The 20,868-nt window shown below is 45.5% G+C and overlaps 1 protein-coding gene across 4 annotated transcripts in view; it reads left to right on the top strand.

The window, feature by feature from the left end:
• Nucleotides 1-20,868, top strand: part of LOC138976294 (fibropellin-1-like) — a 51,962-nt gene that overhangs the window by 15,639 nt on the left and 15,455 nt on the right. For 3 of the 4 annotated variants that reach the window (XM_070349138.1, XM_070349137.1, XM_070349140.1), the window contains exons 15-23: nucleotides 469-579; nucleotides 2,063-2,185; nucleotides 2,428-2,652; nucleotides 4,374-4,493; nucleotides 5,905-6,018; nucleotides 6,556-6,669; nucleotides 7,890-8,003; nucleotides 8,858-8,971; nucleotides 9,229-9,342. In XM_070349138.1, coding sequence (XP_070205239.1) covers nucleotides 469-579; nucleotides 2,063-2,185; nucleotides 2,428-2,652; nucleotides 4,374-4,493; nucleotides 5,905-6,018; nucleotides 6,556-6,669; nucleotides 7,890-8,003; nucleotides 8,858-8,971; nucleotides 9,229-9,342 — 1,149 coding nt within the window. The remainder of the gene's footprint in view (nucleotides 1-468; nucleotides 580-2,062; nucleotides 2,186-2,427; nucleotides 2,653-4,373; nucleotides 4,494-5,904; nucleotides 6,019-6,555; nucleotides 6,670-7,889; nucleotides 8,004-8,857; nucleotides 8,972-9,228; nucleotides 9,343-20,868) is intronic. The other variant, XM_070349139.1, reaches the window with a different exon arrangement.

Genomic DNA, 20,868 nt, shown 5'->3' with positions numbered 1-20,868 from the left:
CGCGTTTGCATGTGTATGTGTGATTATGTGTGAACGCGTGTGTCATTGATGGGTCTGATTAGGTTGCTTGTGACTTACTAGCTTCTGGTACGTCACGTTTTCATTCACCTGAAATTCGATTCGTAGCAACCGCCCCCACCCACTCCCCCACACCCCCCACACCCACACACCCCACTCCCCCACACCCACACATCCCTATGGATTCCCATGTCAAGTATTGGTTTGGGGTGTGCTGTTCAAATCTTGACTAATTTAGTCACTGGAGGGCCAAAGCACCAGTCAAAGAGACTAGCCATAACATCAATATCGCTTGTATTTTTATTGCGTTATTGTATATGTCCGTCTTTTGTGCCTATTGCTATGCATGTGATTTCGCAATGTTTGTACAACATATGTGAGTTTGTAAAAAATGTAAGTTAGTAAATGATTCTGTTTTACCGACCTTTTCCCCAACCCTATGGTTTGCAGCAAACGAGTGTGCTAGCAGCCCCTGCAAGAACGGCGGTACATGTAACAACATGATTGGCTATTTCACTTGCACCTGCCCACCCGACTTTTCTGGGGATTGGTGTGAAGACGGTGAGATCTGCTACTGTCAATATGGAAAATAAAGTAATGTTCTTCTTTTTTCTTTCTTTTTTGACCTCAGTTGCATGCAGGCTGCTTCAAACCCTTCTTGAACTGTTTCCTTCTTCTTCTGTTTTTCTTTCCTTTTTTTATTTTTTATTTATTTTTATTTTTGTTTTTTTGTTTTTTTGTAAATAGGCGGTGAGCATCTTTCTTCGTTGGTCTCTTTTTCTTTTAACTTTTGTTTTGTTTAATGTAATGTTCCAAATACAAACTGTTGAAGTATCAGTCCCTCCCGGGAATTCAGGTGCTCACAATCCCATCTCACATCAGGCTAGGCTATTATTGAAATAGATACCGCTCTTCCAAATAGAACCACAAATGTGACCCTCCACCACGGAATGAGTCGCATGTCACCTTGGCATGATTTTTACATTTTCGTAAAGAGTTGTTGATGCTCTCTCCAGTGGTGAAACTCGTTTTAGAAAAAAAGCGAAAACTTTTCGAGTTATAAGCCTGTGACTAAGATGATCCTCACACTGATACCTGACACCACTTGGACGTATATTAGGCCGAACGCATAACCCCTCGAGGTGACATCCGACTCATTCCGTGGTGGAGGTTCACAAATAAACAACCTGATTTCTTCCTGTGCAAACTAGGGATACTTTTTATGAATTAATTTTGTAGATAAACACTCCTGTCAGTCAATAAATTAATTTGTCAAAAAAACACTTTACTCAAAACACATCCAGACTGTTAATGTTTAGTGTGTGTCCAATATGAGAGATAGTGGTGTGTATCCCATGATTAGCCTTGGCCAGATGGTGAGCCTGAATGTTTACACGGGATCAGGGGTATGCCATAAGAAATACATAAAAGGGTGTATGTAGACACAAAACTTCAAACAATTCAATGTAATGAAGATAGATATATGGCTTTCGGTATGACAAGATTAATTTAACTACACACACGCAATGCAAAACGTTTACATTTTACCCTGTAAAACACACACTTTTGGTTGGTTTATGAAGCAGCGTATGTGTCATTAGCCTACTAATTTCTTGGATGGTGACAACAGCTACTCTTGCGCTTGCCTCTCTGTATTCTCTGGAGATTGCGAAAATGGTGAGCGTTGAAGTAGTCGCAGAACACCCAAACAGTTAACTGTTGGTGTGTGGCTAAGTTGAGAGACGGCCGTGTATATCCCATGATTAACTTGGGCTAATGGTGAGCCTAAATGTTTATACGATATCAGAGCTATGCTATTGACATTTGGAAATAGGTACAATGGTGTATGTAGACACAGAATTTCAAAAGATTTAATGTAATAACGATATATGGTTCTGGGTGTGACACGATTAATTCAACTACGCACACGCAATGCAAATCATTACATTTTCCCCTGTAAAACACACAATTGTGGCGGTTTTATGAAGCAGCGTGTGTGTCACTACTCATTTCTTGCTATGTCTTCTGTTGTGTCCGTTAACAGCAGTTGCTAACATCGACGAGTGTGCCAGCAACCCGTGTCAAAATGGCGGCACCTGCACCGATGGTGACAACAGCTTCTCTTGTTCCTGTCCCTCTGGAATTTCTGGACTTCAGTGCGAAGTTGGTGAGCCTTGAAGTAGTCGCAGAATATTTTGTCAATTCTCTCCTATCTGCAATATCTTCTTGCCCCGATTTCAAGCAGGAAGCCGTATACTTATAGTATTGCCATTGCATTGGAAGAAAGAATGCCTTTAGACTATCATCTTAAAAAAAGCTATAAAAAAGACTACAAACAAAATACATTAAAAAAATGTCACCGTCTCAAAATTCTAAAATCTTACTTTTCTGGTCAATCGTTCTCATAAGCGTGTACGTGGACGGACCAGCAAAACACAGCAGGCGCGCAGAACCTGGCAACTGATCTTGGTGCTGACGTTGGCTCAACGCTGGACACTTGTAAAGGCTTGTGCGAAGCCGACCCCAACTGTCTGGCCATTGACTGGTCTTTTATCTCTTGCAACGGGTTCACCACAATACCGCCAACCAGCGCGTTCGCAAACAGAATATACTCCGTCAAATCATGTGCAAATGGTGAAGTATTATTTGTCTTCTACGCTTGTAGGTTGCAGCTTTCACGTGCATTCTTGTGTGCACGAGTAGGATTGTATAGTCGGCCTGACGGGGTTAGTGGTGGATGTCGTAAAGTATTTATTAACAAAATCAAAGCAGCTATTGTATAGTGGTTGTGAACTTAGTGTTCAATTGTTAAAGCCGATTAGTACTGTATTATTTTGTAAAATAACTTGTGTCCAACCTTTGCAGCTTGAGCCCTGTATACGTAAAATGTTTTCAAATTCGACAAAAACTAAATTCAAATGTATACCCCAAAAGAGCCTCGGGGGGCGGGGGGCATAGCCTCGGGGGGCGGGCATATCGACTTTTGTTTCATATATATTGACCGCGGCCTTCGGCCTTGGTCAATACATATGAAACAAGAAATTCCTACGAGGTAGGAAAAACACCCCCGTCAAAGGGAAATAACCTTCTCAGTTGGTGGCAGTGACTGAGTGAGAATGGTTATTTCCCTTTGACCATGAAGATGTCCCTCTATAAGTCCTTGTATAATTTTAATCCACCAATAACTCCCGGACCGTGTGTTTGACTTGTCCCAATTTTTGTAAGAACCGTCTCAGGAATGTATAAAACCTGTTCACCAAGTTTGGTGACGATCGGTCCGTTCATTCTTGAGATCTATATGCGAACACAAACAAACAACAAACAAACAAACAAACACCTCGAGCGAAACCTATACACACCCCTATACCGGGGGTGTAACAAAAGACGATATGCTCCCCCTCGGACCGACAAAAAAGCTGGTCTATCAACAACCCATCAAACATCTTATTACACATTAACATGCTTCCATTTGAAACTTCGAGGTCTTCATCGGGGATTGACGCCCGACAAAAGCTAATTGAAGCCCGACGGAGCGAAGCGACGGAGGGCTTCAATTAGACTTTGGGAGGGCGTCAATCCCCGATGAAGACCGAGAAGTTTCAAATGGAAGCGTGTTAATGTTATTGTAATTCAATCTGACGACGATCTCTTTCCTCCTTTCATGCGGTTGTAAACAGACAGAATTGGTTCTGTTCTGTTCACACACTACTTTCAGTCCACCTACCTGCAAGGGTCAAGCCCCAAGAAATATGTCTCTGTATTCCTATCGTATCACTCTGCTCCTGTTTTGTTTTCTTTCACACACATTTTCCCTTCTTTTTTGACGGGTTTCTGGACAGCAAACTCTAAAACAAATTCTTTTCATCACAAAAGCGATCTTTGGAATTGACTGACGTAGTCCGGAAGAATTCATGCATCAACTTACGTCACGTATTGGACGTCATCACTTCGCATACCTTATGGTCTCGGTATTTCGTTGGCCTTCATATTTCCTACTTTTAAAATGACCCTCAAAGCTAACCGAGACGTCTAGTTGAGGCTGTATCAATGCGCCTCGCCAGCATCGACTATCGACAATTCGTCACCGGTAATTTTTAATGAGTTGGGGCATTCTGACCAATCACAGGATCTGTTTCATTAAAACGCAAACTTGATTGAATTCCAATGTATGTTGTTGTTTTTGTTTTGTTTTTGCTTTTTTGCTTGGGAGAGGGGGGGAGGGGTCCTTGCTTTATGCTCACATGTCTTTTAAGCTTATTAGGCATCAACTGGCGTCTCACACACGTTTGACACAGACACAACAGTCAATACAACTAGGCAAAAGTTAACAGCTGAACTTGACATTTATTCTTAAGTGCCAGATGCTGACGACTGTGCCAGTGGCCCCTGCCTGAACGGTGGAGCCTGCACAGACCTCGTCGGGAGCTACTCCTGCGCGTGTCTCCCGGGATATTCTGGATCTCGCTGCGAAAACAGTGAGTTCTTTTTTTTCACAACATGGTGATGATAATAATACAGACCACTTATGAATCGCCCCTTATCGCCAGAGCTCACGGCGATGCACAATAGCAAAAACCATCAGCAAGCACACACACACACACACACACACACACATACACACACACACACACATACACACACACACACACATACATACACACACACACACACACACACGCACACACACACACACACGCACACACGCACACACACACACACACACACACACGTTTGTGAAATGTCTTGCACAAATTCACGATGGTGACAGGTGTTTTGTTGTTGTTGTTGAGGATTATTAGCATAACAGTCATAGTTCTTCAAAATGAACATTATCATATACCAAAACAAAACTAATTTTAAGTTTGAAGTCTGCCCTGTACACTGAAATTTGAACCAAACTTGCCATATAGGTTGTCGGGACGGAAAGCAAATAATGACTGAATGTAACAGTAACCAAACAACCAACCATTCTAAACATTTCGGTTCACCTTATTAAATCTATTCCAAGCTTTAATATGAAGTAAGACCATCCCGCCGTTTCCGTTTTGACTGATATCAAACATCTGGGTACTTTCTGTACAGAAGGAGATATTTTGTTCTTGAAATCATTTCTTTACTTACACACTTCGTCAATTTGCGAAATTATGTTCACCAACATATTCCCAAACTGCACAGAAAGCAGTCGGAACGTTTTAAGAAGGGAGTCAACTTGGAAGGATGTTTTTTCTCCGTGTAAGAGCCTGACCAGGTCTGACATAGTAGACTCCTTTAACTATCTACTCTCTCTTTAACTATCTACTCTCTCTTTAACTATCTACTCTCTCTTTCTCTTTCATTCTCTCTCTCTCTCTCTCTCTCTCTCTCTCTCTCAGTCTCCCTCTCTCTCACTCACTCACTCACTCACTCACTCTCTCTCTCTCTCACTCTTCCTCTTTCTGTCTCTCTATCTCGCTCTCTCTCTCTCTCGCTCTCGCTCTCTCTCTCTCTCCCTCTCTCTCTCCCTCTCTCTCACTCACTCACTCTCTCTCCCATTCACTCTCTTTTTCTCTCTCTCTCATTCACTCTTTCTCTCTCTCTCTCGCTCTCTCTTTCTCTCTCTCTCTCTCTCTCTCACTCTCTCTCTTTCACTCTTTCTCTCTCTCGCTCTCTCTCTCTCTCTTTCTCTCTCTCTCTCTCTCTCTCTCTCTCTCTCTCTCTCTCTCTCTCTCTCTCTCTCTCTCTCTCTCTCTCTCTCTCTCTCTCTCTCTCTCTCTCCAAAATTCGGCAACAGCGTGACCGCTAACGTTCCATAATTAGACATTGGTTTCATTAGTAAAATTATAATAACACTTGAGAGTAAAGTTTTAGATATAGATTTCATGTGAAACTTTTGTTCCCGCTAAACAGATATCAACGAGTGTGCCTCTAACCCTTGCTTCAATGGTGGCACCTGCACTGACGGTGTGGACAGTTTCACGTGCACCTGTGCCCTGGGTTATGATGGGATTCGCTGTAACATTGGTAAGTGTGAGTGTATACCTACATGACAAACACTGTTAATTTGTGTTTTTTTCTAAAATGTCCTGTACAAACTCACCTATGTATTGTAAAGATGGGGACTACACAATGTGCTATTTTAAACCCACATTGGGAATCCCAAGTGCTTTTTACATTTAGTCAAGTTTTGACTAAATGTTTTCACATAGAGGGGGAATCGAGACGAGGGTCGTGGTGTATGTGTGTGTGTCTGTCTGTGCGTGTGTGTGTAGAGCGATTCAGACCAAACTACTGGACCGATCTTTATGAAATTTGACATAAGAGTTCCTGGGAATGATATCCCCGGAAAAAAAAATTCGATAAATACCTTTGATGACGTCATATCCGGCTTTTTGTAAAAGTTGAGGCGGCATTGTCACACCCTCATTTTTCAATCAAATTGATTGAAATTTGTGCAAAGCAATCTTCGACGAAGGCCGTGATTTGTGTACTGTTATAATCACACCCTCAAAGTACAGATTTGGATTTATGTGTCATGTGTTACTTTTTCTTATTTAACAGATATTAACGAGTGTGCCTCTGACCCTTGCAATAATGGTGGTACCTGCACTGACGGTGTCAACAGTTTTACTTGCGCGTGTTCCCCTGGTTTTGTCGGGAGTCGCTGTGATACTGGTAAGTGTGAGTTTTGCTAATATGATTGATTATTGCATGATTTATAGATGGATGGAAGGATGAATGGATTGATTGATTGATTGATCGATTGATTGATTGATCGATTGATTGCATTAAACTTGAAGAAAGCTTTTTTGTCCCGTTGTATTAGTTACACTGTACCGAAGAACATGTAGTTCTGTGAGTTTACCTATATGACAAACACTGTTAATTTGTTTTTTTCTTTAAATGTCCTGTACAAACTCCCCTATGTATTGTATATGGGAACTACACAATGTACAATTTTAAAACCACATTGGGAATCCCAAGTGCCTTTTTTTGTTAACCTTGGCGCTGAGGATGAAACTTCTGTCCCACGGACACGAGTCCATTAGGGAAAGGGTTTGTTGGTTCGCTAGGATCCTTGGCGCTTACGGTGATCGAGGCTCTTATACGTAGTATACTGGTGTTGTCAACAGTTTTACTCACACTCGCGACACCCACATCTCCCCCCCCCCCACACACACTTCCTTGCTCGAGATCCTTTCTCTCTCTCTCTCTCTCTCTCTCTCTCTCTCTCTCTCTCTCTCTCTCTCTCTCTCTCTCTCTCGCTCTCTCTCTCTCTCATTCTCTCTCTCCCTCTCTCCCTCTCTCTCTCTCTCTCTCACTCTCTCACTCTCTCACTCTCTCTCCTCTCTCTCTCTCTCCCATCTCTCTCTCTCTCCCTCTCTCGCTCTCTCTCTCGCTCTCTCTCTCTATCTCTCTCTCTCTCTCTCTTTCTCTCTCTCTCTCTCTCTCACTTCTCTCTCTCTCTCTCTCACTCTCTCACTCTCTCCTCTCTCCCTCTCTCTCTCTCTCCCTCTCTCCCTCTCTCTCTCTCTCTCTCTCTCTCTCTATCTCTCTCTCTCTCTCTCTCACTCTCTCTCTCTTCTCTCTCTCTCTCACTCTCTCACTCTCTCTCTCTCTCCCTCTCTCTCTCTCTCTCTCTCTCCCTCTCTCCCTCTCTCGCTCTCTCTCTCGCTCTCTCTCTCTCTCTCTCTCTCTCTCTCTCTCTCTCTCTCTCTCTCTCTCTCTCTCTCTCTCTCTCTCTCTCTCTCTCTCTCATAGAACTATTACAAGAATTAGAAACAGGGTGACCGCTAACGTTCGTAAATAAAACAATGATTTGTGTACTGTTATAATCACACCCTCAAAGTAAATTTGAATTAATGTGTCATGTGTTACTTTTTCTTATTTAACAGATATTAACGAGTGTGCCTCTAACCCTTGCAATAATGGTGGTACCTGCACTGACGGTGTGGACAGTTTTACTTGCGCGTGTTCCCCTGGTTTTGTCGGGAGTCGCTGTGATACTGGTAAGTGTGAGTTTTGCTAATATGATTGATTAATTGATTGACTGCATGATTTTATAGATGGATGGAAGGAAGAATGGATTGATTGATTGATTTATTGATTGATTGATTGATCGATTGGTTGCATTAAACTTGAAGAAAGCTTTTTTGTCCCGTTATATTAGTTACACTGTACAGAAGAACATGTAGTTCTGTGAGTTTACCTATATGACAAACACTGTTAATTTGTTTTTTTCTCTAAATGTCCTGTACAAACTCCCCTATGTATTGTATATGGGAACTACACAATGTACAATTTTAAAACCACATTGGGAATCCCAAGTGCCTTTTTTTGTTAACCTTGGCGCTGAGGATGAAACTTCTGTCCCACGGACATGTGTCCATCAGGGAAAGGGTTTGTTGGTTCGCTAGGATCCTTGGCGCTTACGGTAATCGAGGCTCTTATACGTAGTATACTGGTGTTGTCAACAGTTGTACTCATACTCGCGACACCCACATCTCCCCCCCCCCACACACACACTTCCTTGCTCGAGATCCTTTCTCTATCTCTCTCTCTCTCTCTCTCTCTCTCTCTCTCTCTCTTTCTCTCTCTCTCTCCCTCTCTATCTCTCTCCCTCTCTTCCTCTCTCGCTCTCTCTCTCGCTCTCTCTCTTTCGCTCTCTATCTCTCTCTATCTCTCTCTCTCTCTCTCTCTCTCTCTCTCTCTCTCTCTCTCTCATAGAACTATTACAAGAATTAGAAACAGGATGACCGCTAACGTTCGTAAATAAGACAATGGTTTGTGTACTGTTATAATCACACACTCAAAGTAAAGATTTGAATTTATGTGTCATGTGTTACTTTTTCTTATTTAACAGATATCAACGAGTGTGCCTCTAACCCTTGCAATAATGGTGGTACCTGCACTGACGGTGTCAACAGTTTTACTTGCGCGTGTTCCCCTGGTTTTGTCGGGAGTCGCTGTGATACTGGTAAGTGTGAATTTTGCTAATATGATTGATTAATTGATTGATTGCATGATTTATAGATGGATGGGTGGATGGATGGATGGATGGATGGATTGATTGATTGATTGATTGATTGATCGATTGATCGATTATTTGATTAATCGATTGGTTGCATTAAACTTGAAGAAAGCTTTTTTTCCCGTTATATCAGTTACACTGTACAGAAGAACATGTAGTTCTGTTGTGAATCTCACCTTATATACTATTTGTATTCCTCACAGCTGTCAACGGTTGTGACAGCAACCCGTGTGAAAATGGAGGTTCCTGCACCAATGTTGGCACGTACTACACATGTGACTGTGCACCTGGGTACTCTGGACTCACCTGCCAATATAGTAAGTAGAGCCACACATGATGCCACACATGTGGACACCAGAAGACACAACAATATTGTTTCGTATATGATCTTCTTCTTCTTCTTCTTCTGCGTTCGTGGGCTGAAACTTCCACGTACACTCGTGTTTTTTGCACGAGTGGAATTTTACGTGTATGACCGTTTTTACCCCGCCATTAAGGCAGCCATACGCCGCTTTCGGAGGAAGCATGCTGGATATTTTCATGTTTCTATAACCCATGGATTGCAGGATCTTTTCCGTGCGCACTTGGTCTCGTGCTTGCGTGTGCACACGAAGGGGGATAAGGCACTCGCAGGTCTGCACATAAGTTGACCTGGGAGATCGGAAAAATCTCCACACTTAACCCACCAGGCGGCCGCGACCGGGATTCGAACCCTCGACCTTCCAATTAAGAGGCCGACGTCTTACCACCCCGCCACAGCGCCCGTCGTATATGATCAATTATTGTCCTTTTGTATAATGTAGGGCCTAAATAAGAGTAATTACAGGTGGGGGGGTTTCTGCACCACATGCAAATGACAAGAGTCTGTGAATAAACAGCATACACACAGACACCATGCTTTTTTTTTCATCACCTATTTATTGATTGATTAAACGGGCACGCTTATTTGTTTTACTTGCCTTTCCTGTTTTTAAATCACCGAGGTAGATGTATTCTGCTTTCATTGCGTCAGAAGTACTCTCTCTTCACACGTTTCTTCTGGTTAAATAAATACCAAATAGATACCAAAGCCTGTGCCAGTAACCCGTGTGTACGCCATGTAAGGCAGAATAAAGTCAACGTTTATTTCAGTTGCTGTTCTACTTTTTACAATGATTTGTTGGGCACATGCACCTGTTGGTGGACCGGCACGGTTGGCCTAGTGGTAAGGCGTCCGCCCCGTGATCGGGAGGTCGTGGGTTCGAACCCCGGCCGGGTCATACCTAAGGCTTTAAAATTGGCAATCTATTGGCTGCTCCGCCTGTCGTCTGGCATTATGGGGTTGGTGCTAGGACTGGTTGGTCCGGTGTCAGAATAATGTGACTGGGTGAGACATGAAGCCTGTGCTGCGACTTCTGTCTTGTGTGTGGCGCACGTTATATGTCAAAGCAGCACCGCCCTGATATGGCCCTTTGTGGTCGGCTGGGCGTTAAGCAAACAAACAAACAAACAAAGCAACCAGTGCCGGCGTTTTTTTTTTTTTTTAAAGAAGAGAACATGTGTAGGCCCTATCTGTAGTTTTTCAACTTCTTAATCATTACAATTTGTTTTTCGCCTCATACTTTTGTTGCTATAGGCATCAACGCCTGTGCCAGTAACCCGTGTCTGAACGGCGGGGGGTGTTACGACAATAACGGTATCTTCACGTGCAGTTGTGCCAATGGATATTCGGGTTCTCGTTGCCAAGACAGTACCCAATATTGACGGACTGTGTGATGATATCTTCTGCTATGGTCTGTTGAGACAGTGATATCAAAATCGAGACCGGAGGTCGAGATTTTGATATCACTGTCGAAACAGACCAATAGCAGAAGATATCATCACACAGTCAGTCAATGTTAGATATATTGCTAATTCTCTGGACATTTTGTACTTACTGTAAAGAAATTACAAAAGTATTTGTCTCAGTTTTGGCTGTTCCATATCCCTCCCTCTGATTATTATTTCTTTTTGTTCACTCTTTTCTTGTACTTTTCAGTATTTCAAAATGTTTTTTCTTTCAAAAAGTCTTTAGTCACTTGCTCAACTAAATTCTGGAATCATTACATTTTCATATATATTTGTTTGTTTTTAGATTTAGGTGTTTTTGTTTTTGAAGTGGGGAAGCAATAAAGAGGTCGTCGATATCAAAACTGATATCGACGGAAATGTCGTCGATATCACTTTTGCACTGAGCTCAGTTTTGCCAAATTGACCAATGGAAATCCACGTAACATATGAAATAGCAATATTGAGTGTTGTGTGCCTGTTATGCTGGCCGTTTCATGTACAAGTGTAAACCGATACGAATGTCCATGTGTGTGTGTGTGTGTGTGTGTGTGTGTGTGTGTGTGGGTGTGTGTGTGTGTGTGTGTGTGTGTGTGTGTGTGTGTGTGTGTGTGTGTGTGTGTGTGTGGTGTGTGTGTGTGTGTGTGTGTGTGTGTGTGTGTGTGTGTGTGTGTCTGTGTGTTGCCAGTGTGTGCATTTATTTATTTTTTTTTTTTGCCTCCTGTTATGATGTTTTTAATTTTGTCATAATCTGATGTTACTTTTGTATTATTATTAATATTATTATTGAAAAGGTTACTAATGTTTCTGTCTTGACTTTTTGTATAGCGGCTAACCTGTGTGCCTCTAACCCGTGCCAAAATGGTGGTAATTGCAACAACTATGGAACGTATTTTAACATAGAGGGGGAATCGAGACGAGGGTCGTGGTGTATGTGTGTCTGTGTGTGTGTGTGTGTGCGTGTGTGTGTGTGTAGAGCGATTCAGAGTAAACTACTGGACCGATCTTTATGAAATTTGACATGAGAGTTCCTGGGTATGATATCCCCGGATTTTTTTTCATTTTTTCGATAAATGTCTTTGATGACGTTATATCCGGCTTTTTGTAAAAGTTGAGGCGGCACTGTCACACCCTTATTTTTCAATCAAATTGATTGACATTTTGGCCGAGCAATCTTCGACGAAGGCCGTACTTCGGTATTGCATTTTAGCTTGGTGGCTTAAAATTAATTAATGACTTTGGTCATTAAAAATCTGAAAATTGTTATTAAAATTATTTTTTTATAAAACGATCCAAATTTACGTTCATCTTATTCTTCATCATTTTCTGATTCCAAAAACATATAAATATATTATATTCGGATTAAAAACAAGATCTGAAAATTAAAAATATAAAAATTATTATCAAAATCAAATTTCCGAAATCGAGTTAAAAACAATTTCATCTTATTCCTTGTCGGTTCCTGATTCCAAAAACATATAGATATGATATGTTTGGATTAAAAACACGCTCAGAAAGTTAAAACGAAGAGAGGTACAGTAAAGCGTGCTATGCAGCACAGCGAAACCACTACCGCGCTGAACAGGCTCGTCAGTTTCACTCCGTTTTGCACAAGCGGCGGACTACGGTCATTGTAAAAAAATGCAGTGCGTTCAGTTTCATTATGTGAGTTCCACAGCTTGACTAAATGTAGTAATTTCGCCTTACGCGACTTGTTATTTTTTGGGAGGAAATCTTGATTATGTGTAGCTTAAATGATCAATGTCGAGCTTCGTTATGCCTGGGACTGAGACTTGTCATTTAAAATAAGTGACCTGGACTTGTCAACGGGACTTGTCATTTAAAAGAAGTGACCGGGACTTGTCAACGGGACTTGTCATTGAAAATAAGTGACCGGGACTTGTCAACGGGACTTGTCATTTAAAAGAAGTGACCGGGACTTGTCAACGGGACTTGTCATTTAAAAGAAGTGACCGGGACTTGTCAACGGGACTTGTTATTTGAACCAAGCAGGCCCCAGGGTGAAACTAGCTTCCGATATATATGTTTGCAGGGTGAACTATCTGTTCAACAATCTTGAGTGTGGGTAGTTTTAACTTGAGTGTTTGAGGCTGTCACGATCGGGTGACAGAGACCAAGAAAGCGTTACTCAGTGGAGTGCCTGTTCTTGGTCGGTTATGATAGAAAGCGCCTGTGCGTGATATTGGACACAGCAGAGTTTGCTGACAGTGCTCTACGAGCACGGATGTTTTGAAACGCACGAGCTTCACAGTGCGGGTTTCTGCTATCATAGGGCTGACGGTTTTTCGCTGACAGCGCACACGGGATTTTCACGGATTGAGTTTCTCGTGTCTTTTCTGCTTGGGGAGGCAAAATTGTGTATAGCTGGACTGGTTTTGTGACAAGGTCAGTCACGTGTATTTTGGCTAGGTTGTCTGACAGAGACACGAGTACGGGGCACTTGACACCCAGCGGCAGAAGGGGAAGGATCTAATACAGTTTCTAGAGTATGATGGTTTTTCACCGAATATTATATTCGGCACTCTAGGGGAACTTCCACTGCCACATGTTTTGCTGAGGACAAGTCGTCAACATTTCCTTCGTCGGCGATGGCTTTCGCATAAGGATTCGACAAGGGGTTCTGGACGGTTTTGGTCACTGTTGACGAACAGAGGCTGGTCCAGGGAGGAAGCGGACTTTGCTTCCATTGAGAGTACAATCATAGGCTTTTGAGGTAATAAATCATTATTTAACGCTGTTGATGAGTCTGTGTTGTGGAATGAAATACTCTCTGTTGTTCTTTCCAGGTTAGCGCATAATTTACTCTCTGTGACGCTAAAATACTAATCTGTATATGGTTTTTGCAGATAGGGAGAGAAGGACGGAAAATGACTGTTTTGTTGTTGTAAAAAGTCCATTTTGTGCAGGCCCACGTGCTCGATGAGATATTTAAAGATGACATGTTTTAAGGTGGTGGGTGAGGGGTAGCTGACATGTTTAGTGCACCGATGCTTTCTGTTTGCAGCCTTCGCTTCGTTTCGTTCGCCTCGCTTCGTTACATTCCTGTAACATCTGCACGGCTGACTCTGGCGGGAACTGTTGAAGCTGCGCTAACCAGCGGACCGGCTAACCAGCGAACCGGCTAACCAGCGGACCGGCTAACCAGCGAACCGACTAACCAGCATACCGGCTAAGCAGCAGCAGCAGAGATAAAGCTAAGTGCACCATGTCGTACGCACCCCGTTGACCACCGTTGTCTTTTCGTATCTATGATTTCATTGGAGTAGTGACAACGTGGGGTGTGTGACACCTGCACGAACTAGAGCTTTTCGAACAGAACATTCTCATTTGACTGTATTTACACGGGTTCAGCGTGTTACTATAATTTTCTACATACTACTGGCATTTTGTCAGTGAACACTGGTTTTTTACGTGTTGAGAACGTAAAAGGAACATATTTTGAGTGAAGGCTCGAGGGAGGTGGAGAGTTTATACATAAACAGGCGTCTGAAACTTATACTTTTGTTGACTCTATTTAATTGTATGACTGCGAGAGTGGATCGTGGTGTGGTTAGTTAATTAGTAGTAATTAACCGGTTCATAATCACCTTTAGTGATATATTGAAACGTGACACATGGGGGCCAAGCCGGGATTTACTCAGTTAATTTCCAACTGATAAAGACCCACCAATTAAGGATAACTAAGAGCAGATAATCTCGTCAGTGCTCGACTTATTTTCTGCTTGGTGCTACCCTTTTTTGTATAGTTTTGATCATATACCACACCTTAAGCGATTCACATCTTGCAGGAAATGTAAATTGTAATTTGTGAGTTATTGTATGCGCTAACTGTGATTACTACCCTTTCCTTTGTTTGTGAATCTTTGTTGTTGTACGTTCAGAGTTTTCCGTTGCAGAGAGCTGAGCGGGGTTAGCGGATTTGTTATTCGTTTTACTCAGTTTTCTCTACATTGTTGTTTCGCATTCTGTAACAGGTTACATTTCTACCGTCTTGTTTTACTTGGATTTTTCTCCATATTTTGACTTTGTTGGAATTTTGGGGGGGAAGGGTCCGAGGACTTCTGTCCTAACCAAGGCTGTGGGAGACACTCTGTTTCACCGCAAAAAGCAGCCGATAAAGTAGGCTACGCGTTTTGTTCTACACCGTTTGGATTTTTCTTCTGCATTTTCCGGTTGCTGGATTTTTGTATCCACCGCTTTCGTCACCGCGTATTCTAGCTAGAGCTGCGTTAGACTTACTTTGGTAATAAAGCTTTGCTAAAACTAACCATGGCTACAGGGGGATCTCCTACGAAGAGATTAACTTTTGAGACTCCTGGTAGCGAGGAACAGACAGAGCGAGACGCACGCGTTAGAGCGCGTAGTTTGCTTAAGCGCAAGGAGTTAGAACGTAAGGAAGACATAGAGCGACAGACGAGAAAAGAAGAGCTTGACAGACAAGAGCGACAGGCCGAACGCGAGAGACAGGAACGACAAGACGAACGTGACAGACAAGAACGGAAAGAGAAAGATGAACGAGACAGACAAGAAAAAGAACGACAGGCCGAACGACAGGCCGAACGTGACAGACAGGATAAGAAAGACGAGCTTGACAGACAAGAACGACAGGCCGAACGAGACAGACAAGAACGGAAAGAGAAAGAACAGGCTGAACTTGAGAGACAAGAACGACAGGCCGAACGAGACAGACAAGAACGGAAAGAGAAAGAACAGGCTGAACTTGAGAGACAGGAACGACAGGCCGAACGTGACAGACAGGACAAACAGGCGGATCGCGAACACCAGCTAGAACTAGCTAGGCTACAGGCCGAGAAGGGTACGCTTACTCAGGCTAGCGCGCCGACGTTTGTTGCCGACCGTACGAGACTGCCGACGTTCGACGATGACAAGGACGAGCTCGACGACTTTTTACGCCGGTTTGAGCGCATTGCATCGGACCAGAAGTGGGAAGAGGCCACGTGGGCTAGCCGCCTTAGCACCTGCTTGAAAGGACGCGCATTGCAGCTCTACAACGCTTTGGAGGACGACGAGGCGAGAGACTATCAGGCACTAAAGAAGGCGTTACTCCAGCGCTTCAACCTGACTGCTGAAGCCTACAGACGACGTCTGCGTAACAGCAAGAGACTGAGCGGCGAGCTGAGTCATCAGTTTGTGGCACGCCTTAATCTCTACCTGCGGCGCTGGGTGGAGATGGCCGAGAAGAACTGGACCGTCGACGACCTTGCCGACCTCATTGTCATGGAGCAACTGATGTCCAGCCTGCGACCTGAGGTGGTGACCTTTGTGCAGGAACACCAGCCTAAGACTACTCAGGAAGCAGCCGACTGGATCAGAGTACACGAGGACGCCCAGGCGATCTCCGGCAAATCTTCAGGCTCACGGCCGGGAAAATCGGGAAATTCAGGTTCTTCAGGACCCAAGGACGGGAAGGACGATCAGGGACACAAAGGATCAGGTTCCAGAACTGACATCCAGTGTTACTACTGCAACAAGCGGGGCCACGTGAAGAAGGACTGCCACAAGAGACAGGCTGACCAGAAGGGCGTACACTTTGTTGGCAGCGAGGAGTTAAGGGACGTCACGAGCTCATGCACAATTCCACAACTCTGCGTTCCGTGCTCCAGGAAACATTTCCAGCCCCACTGCAACGTGTACGTTAACGGAGTGAAGGGCGAAGGTCTGCGGGACACAGGAGCAGACATGATAGTGGTTCGGGCGAGTCTAGTTCCAGCCATGGCCTACACAGGAGACAGCATCAGGGTGAGAATGGCCGAGGCATCTCACGCTTACGACTTGAACACGGCAGTGATCAAGGTCGTAACACCGTTGTTCACGGGGACCATTGTGGCCGTCGTCATGGACGATCCTCCATGCGACCTGCTCATTGGAAACCGGGTTCAGTTTGTGGACGGCGTCACCAGGGAGGTTCCCGTTTATCGGTCTCCCGACGTCATTTCAGTGCTCACGCGGGCACAGGCGGAGCGAGAGGACAAACCTCTCAAACCCCTACCTGCTGCACGAGCTGCCCTGGGGAACGTGACCCCCGCGCTTCTCGCGAAGGCTCAGGATTCTGACCCGACCTTAGCTACTCCTCGGGAGCACGCGAAGTCGGGGAAGGTGAAGCTGAGCGGGAAGCATGGGAGGTCAAGGTTCCTCAGGGACAAGAAGTTGCTCTACCGTGAGTTCAGCAACAAGGAAGGTGCATTCAAACAGGTTGTCGTGCCTCGCGAGTTTCGCGAGGGTGTCATGGCAACGGCACACGACTCGATTCTGGGAGGTCATCTTGGCACCAAGAAGACCACGGATCGTGTCTGGCGCCACTTTTACTGGCCAGGCATCTGCACGGATGTCCGACGTTTCTGTGCGTCCTGCGATAAGTGCCAGAAGGTGGTTGCCAAAGGAAGGGTGAGGAAGGTCCCCTTAGAGAAGATGCCGCTCATCGACGAACCCTTTCGTCGGGTGGCAGTGGACATCATCGGGCCCATCTTGCCTGCGTCTGAGGACGGAAACAGATACATTTTGACCATGGTGGACTACGCTACTCGATACCCAGAGGCGATCCCTCTGAAATCGATTGAAGCCACGCGAGTAGCTGAGGCTCTGGTTACTATGTGGTCCCGGCTGGGAATTCCATCAGAGGTACTCACCGACAGAGGCACGCAGTTCACGGGAGGAGTGATGGCGGAGGCAGCACGACTGCTATCACTGGAGCAGCACTTCACCACTCCTTACCATGCTCAGTGCAACGGACTGGTGGAAAGGTTCAATGGCACCTTGAAGACCATGCTGAGGAAACTAGCTCAGGAGAAACCACGCACGTGGGACAGGTACATCCCAGCATTGCTTTTTGCATACCGCGAGGTTCCTCAGGAGAGCTTGGGCTTTTCCCCATTCGAGCTGTTGTACGGCAGACAGGTACGCGGTCCCATGGCTATCCTGCGTCAGGCTTGGACAGACGAAGAAGCTGACGAGGAGGTGCAGACGACAGCGACCTACATAGTAGAACTCAGGAACAGGATTGAAGAGACCTGCAAATTGGCTCAAGAGAACCTGGGAAGAGCAGCACAGCGTTACGCGCGAGGATTCGACCGCAAGGCACGGCCGCGCAGCTTCAAGATTGGAGAACGGGTGTTGCTACTTCTACCTGTCAAACACAACAAGCTACAACTGCAGTGGCAAGGACCTTTTGAGGTGACAGCGAAAGTGGGCCAGAACGACTACAGGATCGTCATGAACGGGAAAGCACGCCTGTACCACGCCAACCTGCTGCGCGCCTACATAGAGAGGACTGCCTACGGGGAAAAGGACAAAGTGACAGAAGCAGTTGCTGTCGTGATGGACGAGACAACGGGAGAACAGGGAGGAGGACGTGTACCAGTTTGTCCGCTGGAGGCTAGTGAGGATCACACAGACGTGCACATCTCACCTGATCTTGGGGACGACCAGCAGGCGGACTTGCAAGAGATCCTGAAGGATGCAGCACGGGTCCTTACAGACATACCACTTCAGACGCATCTAGAGGAGTTTACCTTCGACTTGCTGGAGAAGCAGCCAGTGAGGACGAAGCAGTATCCCATGCCTCATGCCCAGAAGGAGGTGGTCAGGAAGGAAATCGCCGACATGACGAAGTTGGGCGTCATCGAGCCAGCGAACTCTCCCTACAGTTCACCAATTGTGCTTGTGAAGAAGAAGGATGGACGCGTCAGGTTCTGTGTCGACTACCGGAAGCTGAACAAGATTACGGCGTTTGACGCGGAACCCATGCCTGATGTGGACTACCTCTTCAGTCACTTGGCCAAGGCCAAGTACTTTTCCAAACTGGACCTCACCAAGGGGTACTGGCAAATCCCAGTTGCCGAGGAAGATCGCCCAAAGACTGCATTTACCACTCCATTCGGCCAGTTCCAGTGGACAGTCATGCCTTTTGGTCTACAGAATGCAGGTGCCGTCTTCACTCGCATGATGAGGAAACTTTTGGAACCTTTGAAGCGCGAGGACATCAGCAGTTTCATCGACGATGTGCTGATCGCGACAGAGACATGGACTGAACATCTCGACGCCCTGCGCGACGTGTTCGGAAGGTTGAAGGACGGAAATCTGGGAGCTAAACCGTCCAAGTGCTACTTGGGATTTCGGGAATTGTCTTTCCTGGGTCATGTTGTCGGCGAGGGATTGCTCGTTCCAGAGGACGACAAGATCCAGAAGATTCGGGAGGCGGAGCCACCGCGCACGAAGAAAGAAGTCAGGTCTTTCCTGGGCCTAGCCAGCTTCTACAGACGCTTCATCCCGCACTTTGCCGAAATCGCACTACCACTGACCAACCTTACCAAGAAACTACAACCGACCGTTGTAGTGTGGACTGAGGAATGCAGCTCCGCATTCAACACCCTGAAGAGGCGACTCACCAGTCAGCCTATTCTCCGACTACCAGACCTGAACAAGGACTTCGTGCTGAGGACAGACGCTTCAGGGAAGGGACTTGGGGCAGTGTTGCTTCAGGAGACAGAGGGGTTTTTGCACCCTGTTTGCTTCGCCAGCCGTAAGCTGACCTCGGCCGAGGCAGCGTATGCAACGGTTGAACGCGAGTGTCTCGCCATTGTCTGGGGCATCCAGAAGTTCGAAGCGTACCTGTACGGACGACCTTTCTGTCTGGAGACGGACCATCAACCTCTGCAATATCTTCAGGTTGCAAGGTTGGCAAACGCCAGACTTATGCGCTGGGCGTTGATTCTCCAACCGTACCAATTCACGGTACGCGTCATTCCGGGCGCCAACAATGTTGGAGCTGACTTTCTCTCTCGGGCTGTAGAGGAGAACATGACTGTGAGCGAAACCGAGGTTTCGTCTTGGAGAGGGGAGGTGTGTCACGGTCGGGTGACAGAGACCAAGAAAGCGTTACTCAGTGGAGTGCCTGTTCTTGGTCGGTTATGATAGAAAGCGCCTGTGCGTGATATTGGACACAGCAGAGTTTGCTGACAGTGCTCAACGAGCACGGATGTTTTGAAACGCACGAGCTTCACAGTGCGGGTTTCTGCTATCATAGGGCTGACGGTTTTTCGCTGACAGCGCACACGGGATTTTCACGGATTGAGTTTCTCGTGTCTTTTTTCTGCTTGGGGAGGCAGAATTGTGTATAGCTGGACTGGTTTTGTGACAAGGTCAGTCACGTGTATTTTGGCTAGGTTGTCTGACAGAGACACGAGTACGGGGCACTTGACACCCAGCGGCAGAAGGGGAAGGATCTAATACAGTTTCTAGAGTATGATGGTTTTTCACCGAATATTATATTCGGCACTCTAGGGGAACTTCCACTGCCACATGTTTTGCTGAGGACAAGTCGTCAACATTTCCTTCGTCGGCGATGGCTTTCGCATAAGGATTCGACAAGGGGTTCTGGACGGTTTTGGTCACTGTTGACGAACAGAGGCTGGTCCAGGGAGGAAGCGGACTTTGCTTCCATTGAGAGTACAATCATAGGCTTTTGAGGTAATAAATCATTATTTAACGCTGTTGATGAGTCTGTGTTGTGGAATGAAATACTCTCTGTTGTTCTTTCCAGGTTAGCGCATAATTTACTCTCTGTGACGCTAAAATACTAATCTGTATATGGTTTTTGCAGATAGGGAGAGAAGGACGGAAAATGACTGTTTTGTTGTTGTAAAAAGTCCATTTTGTGCAGGCCCACGTGCTCGATGAGATATTTAAAGATGACATGTTTTAAGGTGGTGGGTGAGGGGTAGCTGACATGTTTAGTGCACCGATGCTTTCTGTTTGCAGCCTTCGCTTCGTTTCGTTCGCCTCGCTTCGTTACATTCCTGTAACATCTGCACGGCTGACTCTGGCGGGAACTGTTGAAGCTGCGCTAACCAGCGGACCGGCTAACCAGCGAACCGGCTAACCAGCGGACCGGCTAACCAGCGAACCGACTAACCAGCATACCGGCTAAGCAGCAGCAGCAGAGATAAAGCTAAGTGCACCATGTCGTACGCACCCCGTTGACCACCGTTGTCTTTTCG

The sequence above is a fragment of the Littorina saxatilis genome, linkage group LG9 (genome assembly GCF_037325665.1).
Source record: "Littorina saxatilis isolate snail1 linkage group LG9, US_GU_Lsax_2.0, whole genome shotgun sequence".
Taxonomy (NCBI): domain Eukaryota; kingdom Metazoa; phylum Mollusca; class Gastropoda; order Littorinimorpha; family Littorinidae; genus Littorina; species Littorina saxatilis.
Note: the sequence above shows the minus strand (reverse complement) of the source record. Positions and strands in the feature narration are given on the sequence as shown.